Genomic DNA, 23,327 nt, shown 5'->3' on the forward strand with positions numbered 1-23,327 from the left:
TAATCTGCTCCATTCTTCGGTGCCTCACAGAACACTGTCTCAGACTGATAATTCTTCACGCAAATTGCTTTACAACTGGATTTGTTTGTTAAAATATGCGAGAGGCATGGAGGTCAATTTATTACTGCAAACTTTGTTCTGAGTGGCTGTTAAACACGCCCAGTGGTATACAAGGAGACACCAACACAGAGCGCGGGGTTTATGAAATGTGGGGGTGGCGGGGGAGAAGTACACGTGAGAGAGATCAGTGATAAAGAGGCTGATAAAGAGGGTGAGAGAGTGGTAAAGAGGCTATGCTCCAGGGGAGGGACAAAGACAAGATGGGCAACAAAACCCACAAAAAAAGAAACAAGTAAAAATGACAATAAAGCCAACCAATAGTAAGTAACGGGCGAGCTGTAACCCTCAGAAGCTCTTGGTAACCCAAAATAGGTCTTTCACGACTAGACAACTGGTTGCTCGACCCAGTCAGGGAGCAATGATAACCTCTCCATGCCCTCCACATCGTACCAAGAAATGTATCTGTTTGCCTGGGCCTACGGGGGATGCATGCAGCTAAAGATAACTGGGAATCCAGAGTCTGCCAGAAGCAGAAGAATTGTGTCCTTTTCCAGGGGGGCACACACCTTGGTGTGTGGCACCTGGATGGTCCAAGAGACAGAGAACGAGCCAGCTGTCCAGTTTTTCTATACTGGTTTGAGAGCTAGTTATGCTATGGTTAGGAGCCCCCGGTGAGGATCGGTGTTGTGCTTGCGTGTTGAAGGTTACTTCAAAGGAGTGGGGTCCTGAGACTAAGGTGTTGCCATCAACAGACTATGGGGAACCAGGCACCATGTAGGTGCAACCTTTCAACGTTCGACTCGGTACGTCTGATCACCGCTAGAAGAACGCGGCTGAATGTTATCCTCAGTTGTAGGCAAGCGGGTGTGAGTAACCACCCAAGTGTTCCCACCACCACCACACTTGTAGTATGAGTGCCTGGTTTGAATACACAGCCTCATTGGGTAGGAAGCAAGTGGAGCAGGGCTCATGGTGCAGTACTTAGATCTGAGACTTGGAGATCTTACTACTGCTGGCAGCACTGTGGGACCTAATTATGAGGAGTATGGGGAATGGTGCAGACAGCATTTAGGTGGTCACCTCATTTACACATATGTGTGGCATTACTCGGGTGTATGGTGAATTGTTCAGGCTTCACTTCACATTAGAGGAACGTGGTTGGGTTGGAGACGTGATGCAGACAAGAAGCCTAGGGGGGAAATAATACTTCTTGAAGACTACTTGGCTCAGCCTACCTTCATCTAGGAGTGATGTGCCTACCAACTCAACCATGCACAGCGCTCAATCAATAAATGAATCAAGTGGATTTATATAGGGTGACTAATCATCCAACAGGGTATCCAGGTGCTTGAGGGTGATAATAATTCAGGTGACTCAGTCGAACAGCCAGGTCTTGAGTGCTCTCCGGAATTCTACTGCTTCTTGGCTAGGTTTTCGCTATGAAATCACCATATGCATGTATACACCTGTATGTAACATATCCACTGCCAGTGAAGTGCTTACATTTTGTTCCTTCGTCCCGCCTTGTAAAGGCGGCTCATGGACAGTCTGCGGCTCTACATCTTGCAAGCCTTTGGCTTGTGATTGGCAATTGAAAGACACAAGAGGTACTCAAAGGATACAAACATATACCAGCTGTGAGCACCAGTGGACGCTAGGGTGGACATGTCGCCTGGGTGCATCAAGGATGAAGGCATGTGGCTCAGTATAGGGAGTGTGTAGCCTTAAGAGTTTGGCATGTGCTGCATTATGAATGATTGAGTGGCTTAGTCAGTCACAGGCTCCTTGTGCGGTGTGCAGAGGGAGCACCTAAGGACAAGTACATTTGTGGATTTTGTGGGATTATGTGCGTAGCACATCACTCACCCTCCCTCCAGACTCACCTATTAATGTTCCCCACTCTTCTCACTACTGTGTCCACCTGCACCCTGGGACCACAGTGGCACCCCACTCCCTACTTTAGAGGACTGAGTACATTCTTCTAATGATGACTTTGCTCAATCAAGGTTTGGCCTACCAAGTTACCACTCCTCTGGTAGCCAATAGGTGGTAGGACTAGGTAGGTCAAGACAAGTATTAACACCACTCCTACACACCTGTTCCTACCCAGCTCAGGGGCTGGACCAACCCACACTTCACCATAGTGCTCACCTGGTCGGCTCCAAAGGAGGTCACGTTGGCCTTCACGGAGCTGATGCCGAGGGCCAGAAGTAGGAGGCCGGTGTACATGACGGGGGCACAGTAGTGTGAGTGCAGCTGGTCATCGCACCCGCTGGAGCTGTTGCATGATCTCGGGATGATGTTAATTTCTGGCATGGCACCACATAGGTATGGCCGGATGTCGTCAGAGGCGGTGGCTGGCAGCACGCAGGCTGCCACCAGGTACAGCACAAGACTGGCCAGAATAGTCCAATAGCGTCCCAGGTAGGCATCCGCCAGCCAGCCGCCGAGGGGTGCCAAGACATAGGAGGCCCCCAGAAAGAGTAGAGCAGTCTGCGAGGACTGGGGGCCACCCCAGTTGAAGAGGTAGCTGTTGAGGTAGAGCACGAGGTTGGAGACAATGCCAAAAAAGGCCAGACGCTCGAATATCTCCACCAGCAAGATGGCGCCACAGGCCACCTTGCGGCCAGAGAAGATGAACTGGGTCCAGCGAGCGTCTGATGGATCCTTCTCCAGCAGGGGCCTACACTCCCCATTCTGGCTCCCCATGGTGCCACCCTGTCTGTCCATGACTGTATCTGTGTGTCTGTCCGGCATCGTCTGCACGCGTCTCGGCCACCACCCTAGAACCTTGATTAAGCTGGAGTCACCATGACTGTATCCGTTTGTCTATCCGGCCTCGTCTGCGCGTGTCTTGGTCTATATCTTAGGACCTTGAGTAACCTGCAGTCACTATGAGTGTATCCGTTTGTCTCTTCGGCCTCGTCTGCGCTTGTCTTGGCCTATATCTTAGAACCTTGAGTAAGCTGGAGTCACCATGACTGTATCCGTTTGTGTGTCCAGCCTCCTCTGCGCGTGTCTTGGCCTATATCTTAGAACCTTGATTAAGCTGGAGTCACCATGACTGTATCCGTTTGTCTATCCGGCCTCGTCTGCGCGTGTCTTGGCCTATATCTTAGGACCTTGAGTAACCTGCAGTCACTATGAGTGTATCCGTTTGTCTCTTCGGCCTTGTCTGCGCTTGTCTTGGCCTATATCTTAGAACTTTGAGTAAGCTAGAGTCACCATGACTGTATCCGTTTGTCTCTTCGGCCTCGTCTGCGCGTGTCTTGGCCTATATCTTAGAACCTTGAGTAAGCTGGAGTCACCATGACTGTATCCGTTTGTGTGGCCGGCCTTGTCTGCGTGTCTTGGCCTATATCTTAGAACCTTGAGTAAGCTGGAGTCACCATGACTGTATCCGTTTGTGTGGCCGGCCTTGTCTGCATGTCTTGGCCTATATCTTAGAACCTTGAGTAAGCTGGAGTCACCATGACTGTATCCGTTTGTCTCTTCAGCCTCGTCTGCGTGTGTCTTGGCCTATATCTTAGAACCTTGAGTAAGCTGGAGTCACCATGACTGTATCCGTTTGTGTGTCCGGCCTCGTCTGCGCGTGTCTTGGCCTATATCTTAGAACCTTGAGTAAGCTGGAGTCACCATGACTGTATCCGTTTGTCTCTTCGGCCTCGTCTGCGCGTGTCTTGGCCTATATCTTAGAACTTTGAGTAAGCTGGAGTCACCATGACTGTATCCGTTTGTGTGTCCGGCCTCGACTGCGCGTGTCTTGGCCTATATCTTAGAACCTTGAGTAAGCTGGAGTCACCATGACTGTATCCGTTTGTGTGTCCGGCCTCGTCTGCGCGTGTCTTGGCCTATATCTTAGAACCTTGAGTAAGCTGGAGTCACCATGACTGTATCCGTTTGTCTCTTCAGCCTCGTCTGCGCGTGTCTTGGCCTATATCTTAGAACTTTGAGTAAGCTGGAGTCACCATGACTGTATCCGTTTGTCTCTTCGGCCTCGTCTGCGCGTGTCTTGGCCTATATCTTAGAACCTTGAGTAAGCTGGAGTCACCGTGACTGTATCCGTTTGTCTCTCCGGCCTCGTCTGCGCGTGTCTTGGCCTATATCTTAGGACCTTGAGTAACCTGCAGTCGCTATGAGTGTATCCGTATGTCTGTCCAGCGCGGCCTGCATGTGTTGCTGTCTCTACTCTAGAACCTTGAATAAACTGGAGCCACCTTGGCTGTGTGATTATGGGTCTAGTCTGTCTGGGAACCTGTTTCTCAGGCTGTCTGAGTCATGGTGATTTCCAGTCTTCTTCTTTAGTCCTGGCTACCTCTCCTGGTCTTTGTCACTCTTTATGTTCTTCAGTTTTTGCAGCGTCTAACTTCTGACTGTGTGTGTGTCTTTCTGTCCCTTGGTGTCTGGCTCTGTCACTCTGTGCTTCAGTAGCTCTGGTCTCCTTTCTTAGTGCCTTGTTACTGGCACCTCAAGGAGCTATTTACCCTGGTATACTGTGGTTACTCGACACCCTTCTTAGTTTACAGCATCAGTCCTGATACCTCAGGGCATCTGAGTACCTCAGTCCAGTTATCGCAGAGTTTTTCAGTACTACAGTCCTGGTTTCCCTCTTCTGGTGAGTTGCTCTTCCCCAGCACCTCAGTCCAGTTATCTCAGTTTATCAGTACTACAGCCCTGGTTTCCCTCTCCTGGTGAGTTTCTCTTTCCCAGTACCTCAGTCCAATCTTCTCAGGGTGTCTCAGAACCTCAGCCCTGTTCTTCTTTGGTTGGAGTTCTTCATTAGCGGGTCTTGCTTTCTCAGTGCCTCTGTTCCGGTACCACTCCTGACCTGTCAGTACCTCAGTGCTTGCTCCTCGTTCTTTCTCGGTACCTTGGTGTTTCTCTTTAAATTTGTGCTGGATCGGGTTACCTCGGGTCTTCGGTGCCGCCTCAGTACCTCAGTCCCTATCCTTCAGTACAAGGGTCCTGGTTTCTCTGTACTTCGGGGCTGGCTCTGGTTCTCTCTCGGTACCTCAGGTTTTCAGTACCGCCTCAGTACCTCAGTCTCCATCCCTCAGTCTTGGTTCCTGGGTACCTCGGGGCTGGCTCTGGTTCCCTCTCGGTACCTCGGGTCCTCAGTCACTATCCCTCAGTCCTGGTTCCTGGGTACCTCGGGGCTGGCTCTGGTTCCCCTGCGGGTCCTCAGTCACTATCCCTCAGTCCTGGTTCCTGGGCACCTCGGGGCTGGCTCTGGTTCCCTCGCGGATCCTCAGTCCTGGTTCCTGGGTACCTCGGGGCTGGCTCTGGTTCCCTCTCGGTACCTCGGGTCCTCAGTCACTATCCCTCAGTCCTGGTTCCTGGGTACCTCGGGGCTGGCTCTGGTTCCCCTGCGGGTCCTCAGTCACTATCCATCAGTCCTGGTTCCTGGGCACCTCGGGGCTGGCTCTGGTTCCCTCGCGGATCCTCAGTCCTGGTTCCTGGGTACCTCGGGGCTGGCTCTAGTTCCCTCCCGGTTCCTCAGTCCCTACCCCTCAGTCCTGGTTCCTGGGTGACTCGGGGCTGGCTCTGGTTCCCTCTCGGTACCTCGGGTCCTCAGTCAGTCTCCATCCCTCAGTCCTGGTTCCTGGGTACCTCGGGCCTGTCTCTGGTTCCCTCGCGGGTCCTCAGTCTCTATCACTCAGTCCTGGTTCCTGGGCACCTCGGGGCTGGCTCTGGTTCCCTCTCGGTTCCTCAGTCCCTACCCCTCAGTCCTGGTTCCTGGGTGCCTCGGGGCTGGCTCTGGTTCCCTCGCGGATCCTCAGTCCTGGTTCCTGGGTACCTCGGGGCTGGCTCTAGTTCCCTCCCGGTTCCTCAGTCCCTACCCCTCAGTCCTGGTTCCTGGGTGACTCGGGGCTGGCTCTGGTTCCCTCTCGGTACCTCGGGTCCTCAGTCAGTCTCCATCCCTCAGTCCTGGTTCCTGGGTACCTCGGGCCTGTCTCTGGTTCCCTCGCGGGTCCTCAGTCTCTATCACTCAGTCCTGGTTCCTGGGCACCTCGGGGCTGGCTCTGGTTCCCTCTCGGTTCCTCAGTCCCTACCCCTCAGTCCTGGTTCCTGGGTGCCTCGGGGCTGGCTCTGGTTCCCTCTCGGTTCCTCGGGTCCTCAGTCCTCAGTCCTGGGTACCTCGGTGCTGGCTCTGGTTCCCTCGCGGGTCCTCAGTCCCTACCCCTCAGTCCTGGTTCCTCGGTACCTCGGGGCTCCCCGCCTCTCTCTGCCCTCAGGCCCGGCCCCAGTCACTTCCCGGTTTCTCGTGAGGTCACATGGGAGCCTCCTGACTTCGGATTTAAAGACAGAAGTGAAACTTTATCTGTGAAGTCATCAGAGGCGAGAGGCCGACGCCACTTCCTCATTCATAGCCCGGTCAAGCGTGCATTTCTGTCTCCCTCCCCCTCTCCATCAATCCAGCATCACCTGCCCCCCTCTCCCAGGCTCTCCAACCGGGGCCTCCCATCCGTCCATGAACCAAGCCCACCTGCAACCGGTCCTCTGAGCACCAATGCTTTCTGTACCACCCACAGACCCCCCTTCACGCTTCAGGTACCCCTGCCCCCCTCTCCATCCCTCAAAACACCTATGTCGACTGCACCTCCCCACGTATCTACCACCCAACCTCCCCCATTGCACATCACCACCCACCGCCCTTTGTCACACACCTCACACACCTCCCCTGGCGCCCCACACGTCTCCATGCACCACAGTCCCACCTGTACCACACCCACTCCCACCTGTAATACTCCCACCTGACCCACTCCCATCCCGTCAGACCACCCACAAATCCACTCAACCTCTCCCATAACACATCACCGCTCAGCGCCCTCTATCAATCAATCACTCAATCAAACATTCATTTGTAGAGCACGCTACTTACCCATGAGGGTCTCAAGGCACTGAGGGGGGAAGGAGGAGGGGGAGGTGCTACTGCTCGAACAGCCAGGTCTTGAGGCATTTCCTGAAGGTCAGCAGGTCCTGGGTCTGTCGTAGGTGGACGGGGAGGGAGTTCCAGGTCTTGGCGGCTAGGAGGGAGAACGATCTGCCGCCGGCTGTAGTACGGTGGATGCGAGGAACGGTGGCGAGGGCGAGGTTGGTGGAGCGTAGTTGGCGGTTGGGAGTGTAGAAGGGGAGTCGCTCATTGAGGTAGGCAGGGCCGGCGTTGTGGAGTGCTTTGTGGGCGTGGGTGAGGAGCTTGAAGGTGATCCTCTTGTTGACGGGGAGCCAGTGTAGGTCTCTCAGGTGGGCTGAGATGTGGTTGCTGCATGGGATGTCGAGGATGAGGCGTGCAGAGGCGTTCTGTAAACGTTGCTGTCTTTTCTGGAATTTGGCCGTGGTTACAGCGTAGAGACCGTTGTCGTAGTCCAGTCTGCTGCTGACGAGGGCCTGGGTGACCGTCCTTCTGGTTTCGGTGGGGAACCACCTGAAGATCTTGTGGATCATGCGGAGGGTGTTGAAGCAGAAAGATTAGACGGCGTTGACTTGCTGGGTCATGGTGAGCGAGGAGTCCAGGATGAATCCTAGGTTGCATGTTTGGTTAGTGGGCGTCGGTGGGGTTCCTAGAGTGGCCGGCCACCAGGAGTCGTCTCAGGTGGAGGGGTTGGAGCCGAGGATGAGGATCTCCGTCTTGTCCGAGTTCAGTTTCAGGCGGCTGCCCTCCATCCAGTTGGCAATGGCCTTTAGTCCGTCGTGGAGGTTGATTTTTGCAGTGGCGGGGTCCTTGGTGAGTGAGAGGATCAGCTGGGTGTCATCGGCGTAGGAGAGGATGTTGAGGTTGTGTGATTGGACTAGCGAGCAGTGCCATGTAGATGTTGAAAAGGGTTGGGCTGAGGGAGGATCCTTGGGGAATGCCGCAGATGGTCTTGGTGGGTTCAGATAGGAAGGGAGGAAGGCGGACTCTCCATCACACACAGACCTTACACACCTTCCCTAGGCACCTCACATGTCTCCATGCACCACACTCACCTGCATCACAGTCCCACCTATACCACTCCCACCCCGTCAGACCACCCACAAATCCACCCAACCTCCCCCATTACACCTCACCACTCACCGCCGTCTATTGCACACACACCTCACACGCCTTCCCTGCACCTCACATGTCTCCATGCACCACTGTCCCACCTGTACCACAGTCCCACCTGTACCACTACCACCTGTGCCACTCCCACCCCCTCAGACTAACCACGAATCCACCCAACCTCTCCCATTACACATCAGCACTCACTGCCCACTGTCACACACACACACACCTCACACACCTTCCCTGGAGCCTCACATATCTCCATGCACCACACTCCCACCTGTACCACACTCACTCCCACCTGTAATACCCCAACCTGACCCACTCCCACCCCGTCAGACCACCCACAAATCCACCCAACCTCTCCCATTACACATCACTTCTCACCACCCTTTATCACACACACACTTCACACACCTTCCCTGGCGCATCACATGTCTCCATGCATCACACTCCCACCTGTACCACTCCCACCTATACCACTCCCACCCCAACAGACCACCCACAAATCCACCCGACCTCCCCATTATACCTCACCACTCACCACTCTCTATCACACACTTCACATACCTTCTCTGGCGCCTCACACGTCTCCATGCACCACACTCACCTTTATCACAGTCCCACCTACACCACTTCCACCCCGTCAGACCACCCACAAATCCACCCAACCTCCTCCATTACACCTCACCACTCACCGCCCTCTATCACACACTTCACACACATTCCGTGGCGCCTCACACATCTCCATGCACCACACTCCCACCTGTATCACAGTCCCACCTCCTATACCACTCCCACCCCGTCAGACCACCCACAAATCCACCCAATCTCTCCCATTACACATCACCGCTCACCGCCCTCTATCGCACACACACCTCATGCACCTTCCCTGGCGCCTCACAAGTCCCATGCCCCACTGTCCTACCTGTACCACTGTCCCACCCGTAACACTCCCACCCGTGCCACTCCCACCCCCTCAGATCACCCACAAATCCACCCAACCTCTCCCAGTGCACATCGCCACTCACTGCCCTCTATAACACACACCTCACACACCTTCCCTGGAGCCTCACATGTCTCCTCCATTCACCACACTCCCACCTGTACCACACCCACTCCCACCTGTAATACTCCAGCCTGTACCACACCCACCTCCATCTGTAATACTCCAATCTAACCCGCTCCCATCCCGTCAGACCACCCACAAATCCACCCAACCTCCCCATTACACCTCACCACTCATCGCCCTCTATCACACAACTCACACACCTTCCCTAGGCACCTCACACGTCTCCATGCACCACACTCCCACCTGGATCACAGTCCCACCTATACCACTCCCACCCCATCAGACCACCCACAAATCCACCCAACCTCTCCCATTACACATCACCGCTCACCGCCCTCTGACACATACACATCTCACACACCTTCCCTGGCTCCTTACATGTCTCCATGCACCACACTCCCACCTGTACCACTCCCACCTGTACTTCGCACGGGGGCCCTGTAGGAGGCTGGCCTGGTTTGTAGTGGGTACCCTAGGTACTTACACCTTATACCAGGTCCAGTTATCCCTTATTAGTGAAATGTAGTAGTGTTCTAGCAGCTTAGGCTGATAGAGGTAGCTATAGCAGAGCAGCTTAGGCTGATCTAGAAGACATGCAAAGCTCACGCAATACAACTTATAGTTACACATTACTTATAAAAAAGTAAAGACAATACTCAGTGTTACCAAAAATAAAAGTAGTTTATTTTAGTGACACAAGGCCAAAAATAACTTAGAGGCAATACTCCTTCTGGAGGTAAGTATTATATACTATATATACACTAGACACCAAAATAAGGTAAGTAATTGGACATAGGATAGTGCAAACAATAGAAAATACTATAGAATGCAATAGGAAGAAATAGGTCTGGGGCAACACAAACCATATACTAAGAAAGTGGAATGCGAATCACAAATTCCCCCCTTGACAAATGTAGTGTGTAGAGAATCGCTGGGAGAGGAAGAAAACAACAAAGGTGAGTAGAATACCCCACCCCAGAGCCCAGGAAAGTAGGAGTAAAGTACTGCAAGTTTCCTTAGGACACACTACATTTTGTGATTAGAGTTATTGCAAGAACCAAGCAAGACTGCAAGCAACAAATGGTGGAATCCTGGACCTTACGACTTGTAAAGAAAGGAGACCAAGTCCAGAAGTTGCAGAAGATTCCAGGAAGGACAGGAGCCCCTGCCACCCTAGAAGATGGTGCAAAAGAAGAGTCTGCGTTCGGAAGAAGACTGCAGAAGAGCACCAAGGAAGATGGCTGCGGGTTCCTGCATGGTGTAAAGGATGTCCCATGTGGAGATGTTGGATGCAGGTGAGTTGCAGTGCTGGATTCATCCAACAAGCCTTGGTTCAAGCATTAGTGCGGATTGCGCCAAAATGGTGCTGCCTGGACCCAGGAGGGACCTGGGGACCTCAACTTGGACTGAGGAGGCAGAGGGGCTCCCAACACTGGAGGGAACCCACAGATGACCAGGCAGCACCCACGGAGATCCCAGGACACGGGGACAAAGAAGGTGCAAATTGCAGTTGTTGCAGCACTACAAAAGAAGGTCCCACGCCGCCGGAGAACAACTCAGCAAGTTGAGCGTCGCAGGATAGAATGCTGGGGACCTGGGGGCAGGCTGTGCACGAAGGATCCTTGCAAATAGTGCACAGAGGCCTCAGGAGGTGAAGATGAAGCGGTGCACAGAGGTACTGTTGCAAACGGGGAAGGCAAGCTCTTACCTCCTCCAAATTTGGACAGCACGACCTTAGGACAGCCTGTCGAAGGGGTCCACCACCTGTGTTCCAAGGAGCATGCTCGTCGCCAGGAGAGGAGTCCAAGAGAACCGGTCGTCGTCTTAGAAGGTGACTGCTGGAGCGGGTAAGTGACTCTGTCACTCCACACGAGATTTCTTCTGTCCTTCTAGTGCAGGGTGAAGACAGGGAGTCCCCAGAGCGAGCACACAGTGGAAACTGTTGCAGTTGCTGGCTGGAGCTGAAGTTGCAGAGTTGAAGTAGCTCTTCAGGATACTTTGTTGCGGTTACAGCGGATCCTGGAGCAGTCTGCGGTCGATCCGAGGTCAGAGGATGAAGTAGTAGTTGCAGAGGATTCCTGATGGAAACGTGCAAGCAGAATCTGAAGAGAAACCCACAGGAGAGACCCTAAATATCCCTGAAAGGGGGATTGGCTACCTTATCAGGTATGGACCTATCAGGAGGGGTCCCTGATGTCACCTGCTGGCACTGGCCACTCAGAGGCCTCCAGAGTGTCTCCACACCTTGGAAAACAAGATGGCTGAAGTCTGGGACATACTAGAGGAGCTCTGGCCACACTGCTGGGGTGGTGATGGACAGGGGAGTGGTCACTACCCTTTCCTTTGTCCAGTTTCACGCCAGAGCAGGGACTGGGGGTCCCTGAACTGGTGTAGACTGGCTTATGCAAGGAGGACACCATCTGTGACCTTCAAAGCATTTCCAGAGGCTTTGGGAGGCTACCCCTCCCAAGCCCGTAACACCTATTTCCAAAGGGAGAGGGTGTTCTGCCTTCCTGGGACTGAGCTGCTCAGACCCTAGGAGGGCAGAACCCTGTCTGTGAGGTGGCAGCAGCTGTAGCTGTAGTGCAAGCCTCAGAATGCTGGTTTGGCAGTACTGGGGGTCCATGGTGGATGCATGTAATTGGCTCCCCAATACCAAATTTGGAATGGGGAGACAATTCCATGATCTTAGACACCTTACATGGCCATATTCGGAGTTACCATTGTGAAGCAGCATATAGGTATGGACCTATATGTAGTGCACGCGTGTAATGGTGTCCTCGCACTCACAAAGTCTAGGGAATTGGCCCTGGACTGCGTGGGGGCACATTTGCTATTGCAAGTGTGCCCTCACACTTAGTAACTTTGCACCTAGCCTTCAGTAAATGAAGGTTAGACATATAGGTGACTTATAAGTTACTTAAGTGCAGTGAAAATGGCTGTGAATTAGTGTGTGCAGTATCTCACGCAGGCTGCAATGGCAGGCCTGTGGAAGGGTTTGTCTGAGCTCCTTATGGGTGGCAAAAGAAATGCTGGACCCATAAGGATCTCCTGGAACCCCAATGCCCTGGGTACCTAGGTACCATATACTAGGGACCTATAAGGGGGGGGGGGGCTAGTGTGCCAATTAGAATTGGTAAATGAAGCCACTAGCCTATAGTGACAAATTTAGAAGCAGAGAGAACATAAGCATTGAGGTTGTGGTTAGCAGTGCCCCAGTGACACAGTTAAGCACTACTGACAACACACATACATTAGGCCACAAACTCTGAGCACTGGGGTCCTGTTTATCAGGATCCCAGTGAGACAGGCAGAACACACTGACATATAGGGGTTTCACAATGAACACTGGGGTCCTGGCTAGCAGTGTCCCAGTGACACGTAACAAACAGACTGATAACATAGGGTTTTCACTATGAGCACTGGGCCCTGGCTAGCAGGATCCCAGTGACACAGTAAAAACACACTGACACATACTCGCAAACAGGCCAAAAGTGGGGGTAACCATGCTAGAAAGAGGCTACTTTCTCTCAGCCCCCTCACGTTTTGTTACACCACTGTATGTTATGTAGATTTGCAGAGCACACTCTCAGCCAGGAGGTTATTGTGGCACTGAGCAGTTGTAAATCTAGCCAAGCCGAGGGTCTAATGTGATTACTCATAAAGCCAGGTCTTCAGCTTCTTGTGGAATTCAAGAAGTGAGAGGAGTCTCAATTTGTAGCGACAGATCGTTCCACGCTTTAGGAGCAATGCAGGACAATGCTCGGCTGCAGGATCTGGTTTTCCGAATCTGTGGGTTGTGTGTATGTAGGTGTTCGGCCAAGCAGATGTGTCTAGAGAGTTCGTAAAAGCAGATGCGTTTGTTGAGGTATTCTGGGCCAGAAATATAAAGTGCTTTGAAAGTGTGCTGTGAAGAGTTTGAATTGTGCTTGTTTGTGCATGGTGATCCAGTGTAGCTCCTTGACACAAGATGTACGTGTCGCACTGGAGGATGAAAATGATTGTGGCTGCAAAGTTCTGAATAGTCTGCAGCTGCTGGGTGAGTTGTTTGTGGATCCCACGGATGAGGGTGTTCCCATAGTCCAGCTTGCTGGTGACATGGCTTTGGGTGAGGGTTTTCCGGGGTGTTGGTTGGGAGACATTTGAACATCTTCCATATTATTTTCAGGATGTGGAAGCAGAGAGAGTAACAATGAATTGAGCCGTCATATTGAGTTTGCAGTCGATGGCGATCCTGAGGTTCTTGGTGTGGGTGGTGGGGGTGGGTGAGTGTCCTAGCTCTATCGGCCATGAGGTGGACTCCTACGGTGAGCTCTTGTCGAAGAGTATGACTTCAGTCTTATTGGTGTTCAGCTTCAGAGAGTTGGACTTCACCCGGTTGACAATGTTAGACATGCATGTGAACTTCTTCCAGGCGCTGGTCGTCTTGTCTGTGAGGGAGAGGATCAGGTGTGTGTCGTTGACATACAAGAGGACATTGATGTCATGAGAGTAGATGATGCTATCAGATGGACCATGTAAGCCTGGAAGGAAGAGGGTTGGGAAGGATCTTTGCAGGACTCCACAGGATGAGGCACAGGCATCTGAAATGAAGGGTGCCAGGTAGACTGTCCGGGTCCTGCCAGTCAGGAAGGATCAGATCCAGCCAAGCAAGGGACTTTGTATTTTGATCTTGTGTAGGCGATGGGTGAGGATGGGGCGGGAGCCTGTGTCAAGTGATGCAGAGAGTTCCAGGAGCATGAGATACGCTGTGTCTCCTCTGTCCAGGATCGGGCAGATGTCGTCTGTTTGGCGATGAGTGTTGTTTCCAGTGATGTGGTTGGATTTGAATCCAAACTGGGTGGCGTCGAGAAGTTGGTAGTCGTAACCGTTTAGGTGTTTGTTGATGATTTTCTCTAACACCTTGGCTAGGTATGGAATAAAGTACAAGTTAAACCCCAGGGAATGGGGAACTGACATGTGCCACTGATTTTCCAGTCATGACATGAGACGGGATTTCCAGTTCTGTGGGGTTTAACACATATATTCATCTCCTGCTGGTGAAGCATGGGGAGTGCAGGAGAGAGGCGGGGAATAGGGGAGGGAAGGGGGACGTATTTTCTGCCAGAGGGAAGCACATCCTTCTATGGCACAAAAAGGGAAAATCCTCTTGGCATTTTACACTGCAGAATTACTGCACTGTAAAATTAAGTTTGGTTCTCCCATACCTGGAAGAAACGGGTGTGGAAAAACTGACCCAGTGGGAATCAGGTGGAGCAGAACTCCATGATGTTATTCAGCTGTGACTGACTTGTAAGGAGGGCCAACATTTTTTTTGCGTCAGCTTATCTAACATTGTATGCAGTGGAGGTTTAAAATAATGACTTGCATATTCACAGCCCTTTCAGTAGCAGACTGGGACCTGGTACCACTAAAAATACATCCAGGATTCTGTTCTAAGACTGAAGTTATATCTGCAGTGATCGCATTAACCAATTGAGCTTTCCTAGCATAAAGAAGTGCGTTTGCCACTGAAGACTTAAAATTGCATTTATTTTTTCACTTGTAATATGTACCTTATTTTTGCTAGGCACTTAAATGAAGGTGAAAGGCCAACAAAATAGCTGCAGAATATTTTGTTCTCTAGACATGTCTCTGGACCCGCCCCAATGTCTGGCGACTCCCCCACTCCACTGATAGCTTCTGCGTTTATGCACTTCAACCGCTGAGAGCACCCGCACCCGTTGAACCTTTGCCCTAGCGGGGTCTCAGTCCCCAGTGCTTCTGCCCACCTCAACCCCATCTTCAGGAGCACCAGCGTCCACTGCACCTCCCTGGTGGTGTCTCAGCCGTCCATGAGCCCATGCCCCTCAACCCCACTCTCCACAGTACGTCCTCCTTAGTGGTGTCTCAGCCCTCCAGGCATCTACCCACCTCAACCTCCACCCTCCACAGCACCTCCTCTATAGTGGTGTCTCAGCCCTCCAGGCATCCTCCCACCTCAACCCCACCCTTCACTGCACCTCTTTAGTGGTGTCTCAATCCTCCGCCCACCTCAACCCCACCGTTCACTGCACCTCTCTAATGATGTCTCAGCCCTCCACGCATCCGCCGACCTCAACACCACCGTTCACTGCACCTCCCTAATGGTGTCTCGGTCCTCCAGGTATCTGCCCAGCTAAACCACACCCTCCACTGCACCTCCTCCCTAGTGGTGTCTCAGCCCTCCAGGCATCTACCCACCTCAACCTCGACCCTCCACAGCACCTCCTCCATAGTGGTGTCTCAGCCCTCTAAGCATCCTCCCACCTCAACCCCACCCTCCACTACACCTCCTTAGTGGTGTCTCAATCCTCCGCCCACCTCAACCCCACCTTCCACTGCACCTCCCTAGTGGTGTCTACTCCTCCACCCACCTCAACCCCCCCTACACTGCACCTCCCTAGTGGTGTCTCAGCCCTCCGCCCACCTCAACACCACCCTCCACTGCACGTCCCTAGTGGTGTCTCAGCCCTCCACCCACCTCATCCCCACCCTCCACTGCACCTCTCTAATGATGTCTCAGACCTCCACGCATCCGCCGACCTCAACACCACCGTTCACTGCACCTCCCTAATGGTGTCTCGGCCCTCCAGGTATCTGCCCAGCTAAACCACACCCTCCACTGCACCTCCTCCCTAGTGGTGTCTCAGCCCTCCAGTGATCCACCCACCTCAACACCACTCTCCACTGCACCTCCCTGGTGGTGTCTCAGCCATCCACCCACCTCAACCCCACCCTCCACTGCACCTCCCTAGTGGTGTCTCAGCCATCCACCCACCTCATCCCCACCCTCCACAGCACCTCCTCCCTAGTGGTGTCTTTCCCAACTGTAAACCACGCTAAACCTCCCCCACAGACTCAAACTCACCACAGCGCATTAAAGAAATTCTGTAGTATAAGTACTTGTTTTTTTCTAGGGGTTGTCGTTATTAGTAGTAATACTATTATTTATTTTCACTATTAGTATTGTTAATATTATCCCCGGTGTTATTAAAGGTTTCATTATTTTCAGTATCTGTATTAGTGCTTATAATATTATTATTAAGTCTATTATTCACCACATCACTGTATTAATTCATTCCAATGTCAGGATTATTAGCAGTGGTCTTCTGATTGTCAGTTTTATTATCACGGTTATCAGTGGTATCATTTCCAGTATTGTTGAGACACGCATTCTCGCTGTTATTTTAATAGCTCCTCTTCCCGTGTACAGATTATCAGTGGGTGCAAATGATAGGAAAGGCAAAAATCTAATTCAGTGGTTGTTAACCTTTTGACTTCTGTGGAACCCCATTTAGTCATTACTAGACCCAAAAAAACCAACTTAATCATTACTGGAACCCAAGGACCACCACTGAATCATTATTGGAATCAGGAGACCCCACTGAATCATTATTGGAAGTCGGGGACCCATTTGAATCATTACTGGAAGTCGGTGACCATCAATGAATCATTATTGGAATCCAGGGGCCCCCAATTAATCCTTACTGGGAGTCAAGGTCCCCGGCCCATGCATTTTCAATGATTTGAACCACAAAACCAGCAGTGGTTTCTCCTTAGGGGCGTAAGGGTGTTGACCCCCTGATTGCAGCCATTACTTACATGATGCATCACAACATACATTCATTATGTACGCCACCACACGGAGCTGCCTCTTCCGGCAGGCAGTAAGCATGGTTTGCTGCCCACCAGCAGCTAGGGCTGTTTCACTAAACTGCACGATAGGTTGACTGATATTTTGCTTATGGCCAACCCGACATGCACAGTTTATGCTCCCAGTCAATCAACCAAATCAATCAAGAATTTACGAAGTGCAGCAAATTGTGAGTTTCAAGAGCGATGCAGCAGCACGGGGAGCGCGGGCCTGGGACCTGCTCAATGGGGTTGCGCATACAAAAATGGCGCACATAGGCAAGGAGAATGCACACAAAACAAGGAGAATGCACACAAAACAAGGAGAATGCACACAAAAACGGGGGAAAAGAAAAGAGAAAGTAGTGCGAACGAGGGAAAAGCAAGGAGAAAGCACTCAAAAACGGGGGAAAAGAAAAGAGAAAGTAGTGCGAACGAGGGAAAAGCAAGGAGAAAGCACTCAAAAACGGGGGAAAAGAAAAGAGAAAGTAGTGCGAACGAGGGAAAAGCAAGGAGAAAGCACTCAAAAACGGGGGAAAAGAAAAGAGAAAGTAGTGCGAACGAGGGAAAAGCAAGGAGAAAGCACTCAAAAACGGGGGAAAAGAAAAGAGAAAGTAGTGCGAACGAGGGAAAAGCAAGGAGAATGCACACAAAAACGGGGGAAAAGAAAAGAGAAAGTAGTGCGAACAAGGGAAAAGCAAGGAGAATGCACTCAAAAACGGGGGAAAAGAAAAGAGAAAGTAGTGCGAACGAGGGAAAAGCAAGGAGAATGCACTCAAAAAAGGGGGAAAAGAAAAGAGAAAGTAGTGCGAACGAGGGAAAAGCAAGGAGAAAGCACTCAAAAAATGGGGCATGAGGCAAGGAGAAGACGGGAGCAAGAGCGATGCCGCAGCACGGCGAGAGCTGGGCCTGGGACCTATTGTCACAGCTGTCAGGAGGATGAGGAAGCAAAGACACTGCCCAATCGATCTCGGGTGGAGTGCTGTGGTCACATGTCCCAGCGAATCCCCGCACTGCTCTTATGCTGTTTACTATAGTAAACTAAATGAGAGCAGTGCCTTCATTGGCTGAGATGCATGGTGGTTTAGTTTCACTTTGCCCACCCCGCATGCATTGCTCAGCTCTTCAATCCAGCATGAGGAGTGGATTTCAAAGAGTTGGCCGCGGATGTGCGGGTAAAAGAAGATTGCTGTAGTAAGTTGATTGTTCATGTTATTTGTACTTCTTGTATTACGTTTAGTCTAGTGTAATGTAATGGCAAAGTGCTCCAGTACTGTTGGTTGAGTTAAAAACTGCAAAAACAACATTAAGGCAGCAGCAGCAAGTACCACGTGCCCCGCCATATTCAAGAGTTACCAGCCGCCGCTGCACAAAGCATGTCACAAAAAATACTGAAACAAGCACTCTTCAAACAAATAAGCTACTGATTAAATATTTCATTTAATTTGCAAACAAATATAAAGAAATCTAAATTTTAATTTTAGTAGGAAGGTTGGAACACTTCTAAATTCAATCAAGGCCACTCATCGTCAAGATATTTCTCCTCGTTGTGTCTCCCCTGAGGAGGCGTAAGATTTTGACGCATTCCCAGGTTGACAGATTCTTGCAAATCTGGGAATGTGTCAACACCCATGGGTGTTGCATGGTATAACCCACCGCAATGCACATGGAACACCCCCCCTGACGCTCTGTAAGGCAACACAGCAACTTGCGCTGTGTTGCCTTGCACCATATGTAGAAGGCCTTGTGTGGCCTCGTCAATGTGGGTCTGCACAATGCGCCACCTGTGCGTCACAAAAAGTGACACACCTGCACCACAGTGGGCTTGTAAATAAGCCCCATAGTATCCGTGCATGCCCAACCCCTTCAGAATCATCACATCTTAGACTGAACATGCCTCATCCTGTGCGCACAACACAACAGTGTGTGCCAGTGCCAGGAATCAGTGCCAGACTGGCCATACTGGACACTGGGCTTTTTCCCAGGAGGCTGAGACATGGATGACTGATTTTGGCTCAAGTGAGTCGGGTACCATCACAGAATCTCAGGGTCAGTGCTCCAACCACCATGGATTCATCTTCTCCTAAGCAGGCCAATTTTCAGTCACCACATCTATCTATCTATCTATCTATCTATCTATCTATCTATCTATCTATCTATCTATCTATCTATCTATCTATCTATCTATCTATCTATCTATCTATCTACAGGGAGTGCAGAATTATTAGGCAAATGAGTATTTTGACCACATCATCCTCTTTATGCATGTCGTCTTACTCCAAGCTGTATAGGCTCGAAAGCCTACTACCAATTAAGCATATTAGGTGATGTGCATCTCTGTAATGAGAAGGGGTGTGGTCTAATGACATCAACACCCTATATCAGGTGTGCATAATTATTAGGCAACTTCCTTTCCTTTGGCAAAATGGGTCAAAAGAAGGACTTGACAGGCTCAGAAAAGTCAAAAATAGTGAGATATCTTGCAGAGGGATGCAGCACTCTTAAAATTGCAAAGCTTCTGAAGCGTGATCATCGAACAATCAAGCGTTTCATTCAAAATAGTCAACAGGGTCGCAAGAAGCGTGTGGAAAAACCAAGGCGCAAAATAACTGCCCATGAACTGAGAAAAGTCAAGCGTGCAGCTGCCACGATGCCACTTGCCACTTGCCACCAGTTTGGCCATATTTCAGAGCTGCAACATCACTGGAGTGCCCAAAAGCACAAGGTGTGCAATACTCAGAGACATGGCCAACGTAAGAAAGGCTGAAAGACGACCACCACTGAACAAGACACACAAGCTGAAACGTCAAGACTGGGCCAAGAAATATCTCAAGACTGATTTTTCTAAGGTTTTATGGACTGATGAAATGAGAGTGAGTCTTGATGGGCCAGATGGATGGGCCCGTGGCTGGATTGGTAAAGGGCAGAGAGCTCCAGTCCGACTCAGACGCCAGCAAGGTGGAGGTGGAGTACTGGTTTGGGCTGGTATCATCAAAGATTAGCTTGTGGGGCCTTTTCGGGTTGAGGATGGAGTCAAGCTCAACTCCCAGTCCTACTGCCAGTTCCTGGAAGACACCTTCTTCAAGCAGTGGTACAGGAAGAAGTCTGCATCCTTCAAGAAAAACATGATTTTCATGCAGGACAATGCTCCATCACACGCGTCCAAGTACTCCACAGCGTGGCTGGCAAGAAAGGGTATAAAAGAAGGAAATCTAATGACATGGCCTCCTTGTTCACCTGATCTGAACCCCATTGAGAACCTGTGGTCCATCATCAAATGTGAGATTTACAAGGAGGGAAAACAGTACACCTCTCTGAACAGTGTCTGGGAGGCTGTGGTTGCTGCTGCACGCAATGTTGATGGTGAACAGATCAAAAAACTGACAGAATCCATGGATGGCAGGCTTTTGAGTGTCCTTGCAAAGAAAGGTGGCTATATTGGTCACTGATTTGTTTTTGTTTTGTTTTTGAATGTCAGAAATGTATATTTGTGAATGTTGAGATGTTATATTGGTTTCACTGGTAATAATAAATAATTGAAATGGGTATATATTTTTTTTTTGTTAAGTTGCCTAATAATTATGCACAGTAATAGTCACCTGCACACACAGATATCCCCCTAACATAGCTAAAACTAAAAACAAACTAAAAACTACTTCCAAAAATATTGAGCTTTGATATTAATGAGTTTTTTGGGTTCATTGAGAACATGGTTGTTGTTCAATAATAAAATGAATCCTCAAAAATACAACTTGCCTAATAATTCTGCACTCCCTGTATCTATCTATCTATCTATCTATCTATCTATCTATCTATCTATCTATCTATCTATCTATCTATCTATCTATCTATCTATCTGGTCTACATAGTGCTGACATTACCCAAAGGTGTTAGAGCGCTTTACAAAGTAGGAAGATATCCACATAAGACATAAAATGACATTACCCAAGGGTGTTGGGACATTTACAATAAACAAACTGTTGGAGACTGGCCCTCTATGCAGTGTGCAAAACCCAAGCACACTATGCAGAGGGTTCAGGCAACCACACGTTGGTTTCCAGAGGTAAAAATTAGACCACCTAATGCTTCAATTTTTCAGATAGGTGGTCGAGCAGTTCGGCTAATCCAGGAGATGTGCTGAGCATTTGTTGTGCTCACAAATCCAATCATGCACCACACACACTCAATGAACAACTCAAGACCAGACTTTATAAAAATACTTCAGACATTTATATACATTTCAAGACCAAGACCTTTAGAAAACGTTAAGTACTTTTCAAGTTAGGACTTTTTGAAGTTTTTGCAAACTTAGCCTTTCTGTGCGTAATTACACACCATTGGAATCAATGCACAGTCACCTTTGAAAATGCAGTAAAATTTACATAGTTGAGTTACCAATCTCTTCTCTTGCAGCGTGGTCGCAGCAGTCAGTGGGCACACTGTGCCAGCTGGAGAGTCTCGGACGGCTCCCAGTTCTGGCGGGAGCAGCATTGGAGAGGTTCTTGGCACAGGCACAGGGCCACCTGGAGGTGCCACTTGGAAAGGGAACTGGTTTGCAGGTTTAAAGATGGTGCCTTGGAGTCCCCTTGGGCTGTTGAGATTGCAAGGGGTTGGGAACCTGGGGCACACAGCAGATCCCGCTATGCAAGGCCCAGGGCAGCCAGGTGCAGGGCGAGTTGGAGGGCCAGGAGCTGTGTGCAACGGAGTCCTTTGGACCTGGATGTGAGTCACTTTGAGGGCTGCTTACAGGACAACGGAGGCACTGTGGTCGGAGGTCTGGGGTGTTCCTGAGGTCCCTCAACCTGATCCTTTTTCAGCTTGTCTGATGTCAGCTGACCAGTACCCAGGTCATTGGTGTAACTCGGCCCCTAGAGGGTGCAGTGGCACCAAACTTGGCACAGTTGTAGGTCACATCTGGGCGGTCGTCGGTGTGTTGTTGGGGCTAGCTGTGACTTCTGGTGGCTGAGATATCGGTGATTCAGTAAAGTGATCCTCACTGGTTTGTTGGTCCTTTGCAGGTTTCTTGATTTTCTTGAGTGGTGCCTCCACTCAGGAGGGAGAGCTGGGATGATTCTTGAAGCCTGGAGGTCCCCTGGGTTTCTTGGGGTTGGTCCAGTGTCCAGCTCCTACAAAGTGGTGATTTTCAGGTCCTGGGTGCAGCAGGCAGGGTTTTGCGCCTTTTCTTGTGCAGCAGGTCCTCAGTTCTCTTGCTTTGGTCTTCTTTTGGGGCTGGTCTTCTTTTCTTCTTCGAATCCTTTTCAAATCTAAATTCTTGGTCTAGGGGAGACCACTAAATACTGAATTTAATGGGCGTTTTAGGGGAAACCTGGTAGTGTCCAATGGGACACTTACCGTTGGGTGGCTACACCCACTACAGTGACCACTTCCTGAGGGAAGGGTCACGTCCCTAAACCTGTGTGGCTATTTTCCTCCATTCTAAGATGGAGAAAAATTGAATGTAGGGTCCACTTCACCTACAGGCCCGTAGGGGTGGTGCATGCTTAGTGAGGCCACTCCTCCTACCCTTTGTGTGGTTTCCCGCCTTTGCTCCCTGCAAGAGTGGGGTTTGCCGAGGGAGAGGCCATCTGCTGCTAGCAGTAGGCCTGGGGATCGAGTTTCATGGGCAGTAGCCCTTTGAAGCTCACCACCAGGGCAGTGCACATTCCTGAGGGAGGGGGGGTTAGCTCCTCCACCCAGGAAGGGCTTTGTATCACAAACCAGAGAGACAGGGCTCTCCCCCAGGGTTTGTGTATTGGCTGTCTGGATGTGCTTGCTGGAACCAGTCAGCAACCATGCCAGGATAGTTGGCTTTTTCAGGGGGCACCTCTAAGGTAACCCCTGGGTACTTTTTATAATAAACCCAGCACTGGTACTAGTTTGGATTTATCATTCTGAGTTGTTTTATACCGAACAACCCAGGGTTCAGAGTAGCCATTATGTGGCTGGGAAACTTCCATTGACCAGTGTTCAGCACATTTATTAAAATGGCTGCTCCATTCACTCCCAGGTTTGGCAAGGACACAGTGGGGACATATTGCTCATGCAATTATATAGTATGGTGCACCCTGCCGTAGGGCTGGAAGGCCCACTAGAGGGGTGACCTACCCATAACATATGCAGTGTAGGGTGGACAGGGCACACAGGTATTGTGCCATATCGAGTTTGTATTGTAGGTTTGCACCAGGACACTCAGCCTGCTATGGCAGTGCTGGGTGCACCTGGATGCATAGCTCTTGAGGATGGCACAATCAGTGCTGCTGCCCTCAGGGGCTTCAGGGGCTTACCCATAGTACCCCATGCCCTGGGTACCTAAGTACCTTTTACCAGGGACTTATAGTGGTAGCTAAAAGTGAATCCTATTACTTTTACCATGTTTTAGGGAAAGAACACTGGCACTGTGAACCTGGTTAGCAGGATCCCAGTGCACTCCAGTCCAAGTTGCATTCAGAAACCAGGCAAAAAGTGTGGGGGGTGCTGCAACAAGGAGCCAGTCTCTCACAAAAAGAGCATTAAAGT

The 23,327-nt window shown here is 50.6% G+C and overlaps 1 protein-coding gene across 1 annotated transcript in view; it reads right to left on the reverse strand.

The window, feature by feature from the left end:
- SLC15A3 (solute carrier family 15 member 3) overlaps positions 1 to 6,204 on the reverse strand; it is a 115,038-nt gene extending 108,834 nt beyond the window's left edge. The window contains exon 1 of the mRNA XM_069233033.1: positions 2,212 to 6,204. Within this exon, the coding sequence (XP_069089134.1) occupies positions 2,212 to 2,817 (606 nt within the window). The 5' untranslated portion in view covers positions 2,818 to 6,204. The remainder of the gene's footprint in view (positions 1 to 2,211) is intronic.
- Positions 6,205 to 23,327: the final 17,123 nt, after the last annotated feature.

The sequence above is a fragment of the Pleurodeles waltl genome, chromosome 4_2 (genome assembly GCF_031143425.1).
Source record: "Pleurodeles waltl isolate 20211129_DDA chromosome 4_2, aPleWal1.hap1.20221129, whole genome shotgun sequence".
Taxonomy (NCBI): Eukaryota; Metazoa; Chordata; class Amphibia; order Caudata; family Salamandridae; genus Pleurodeles; species Pleurodeles waltl.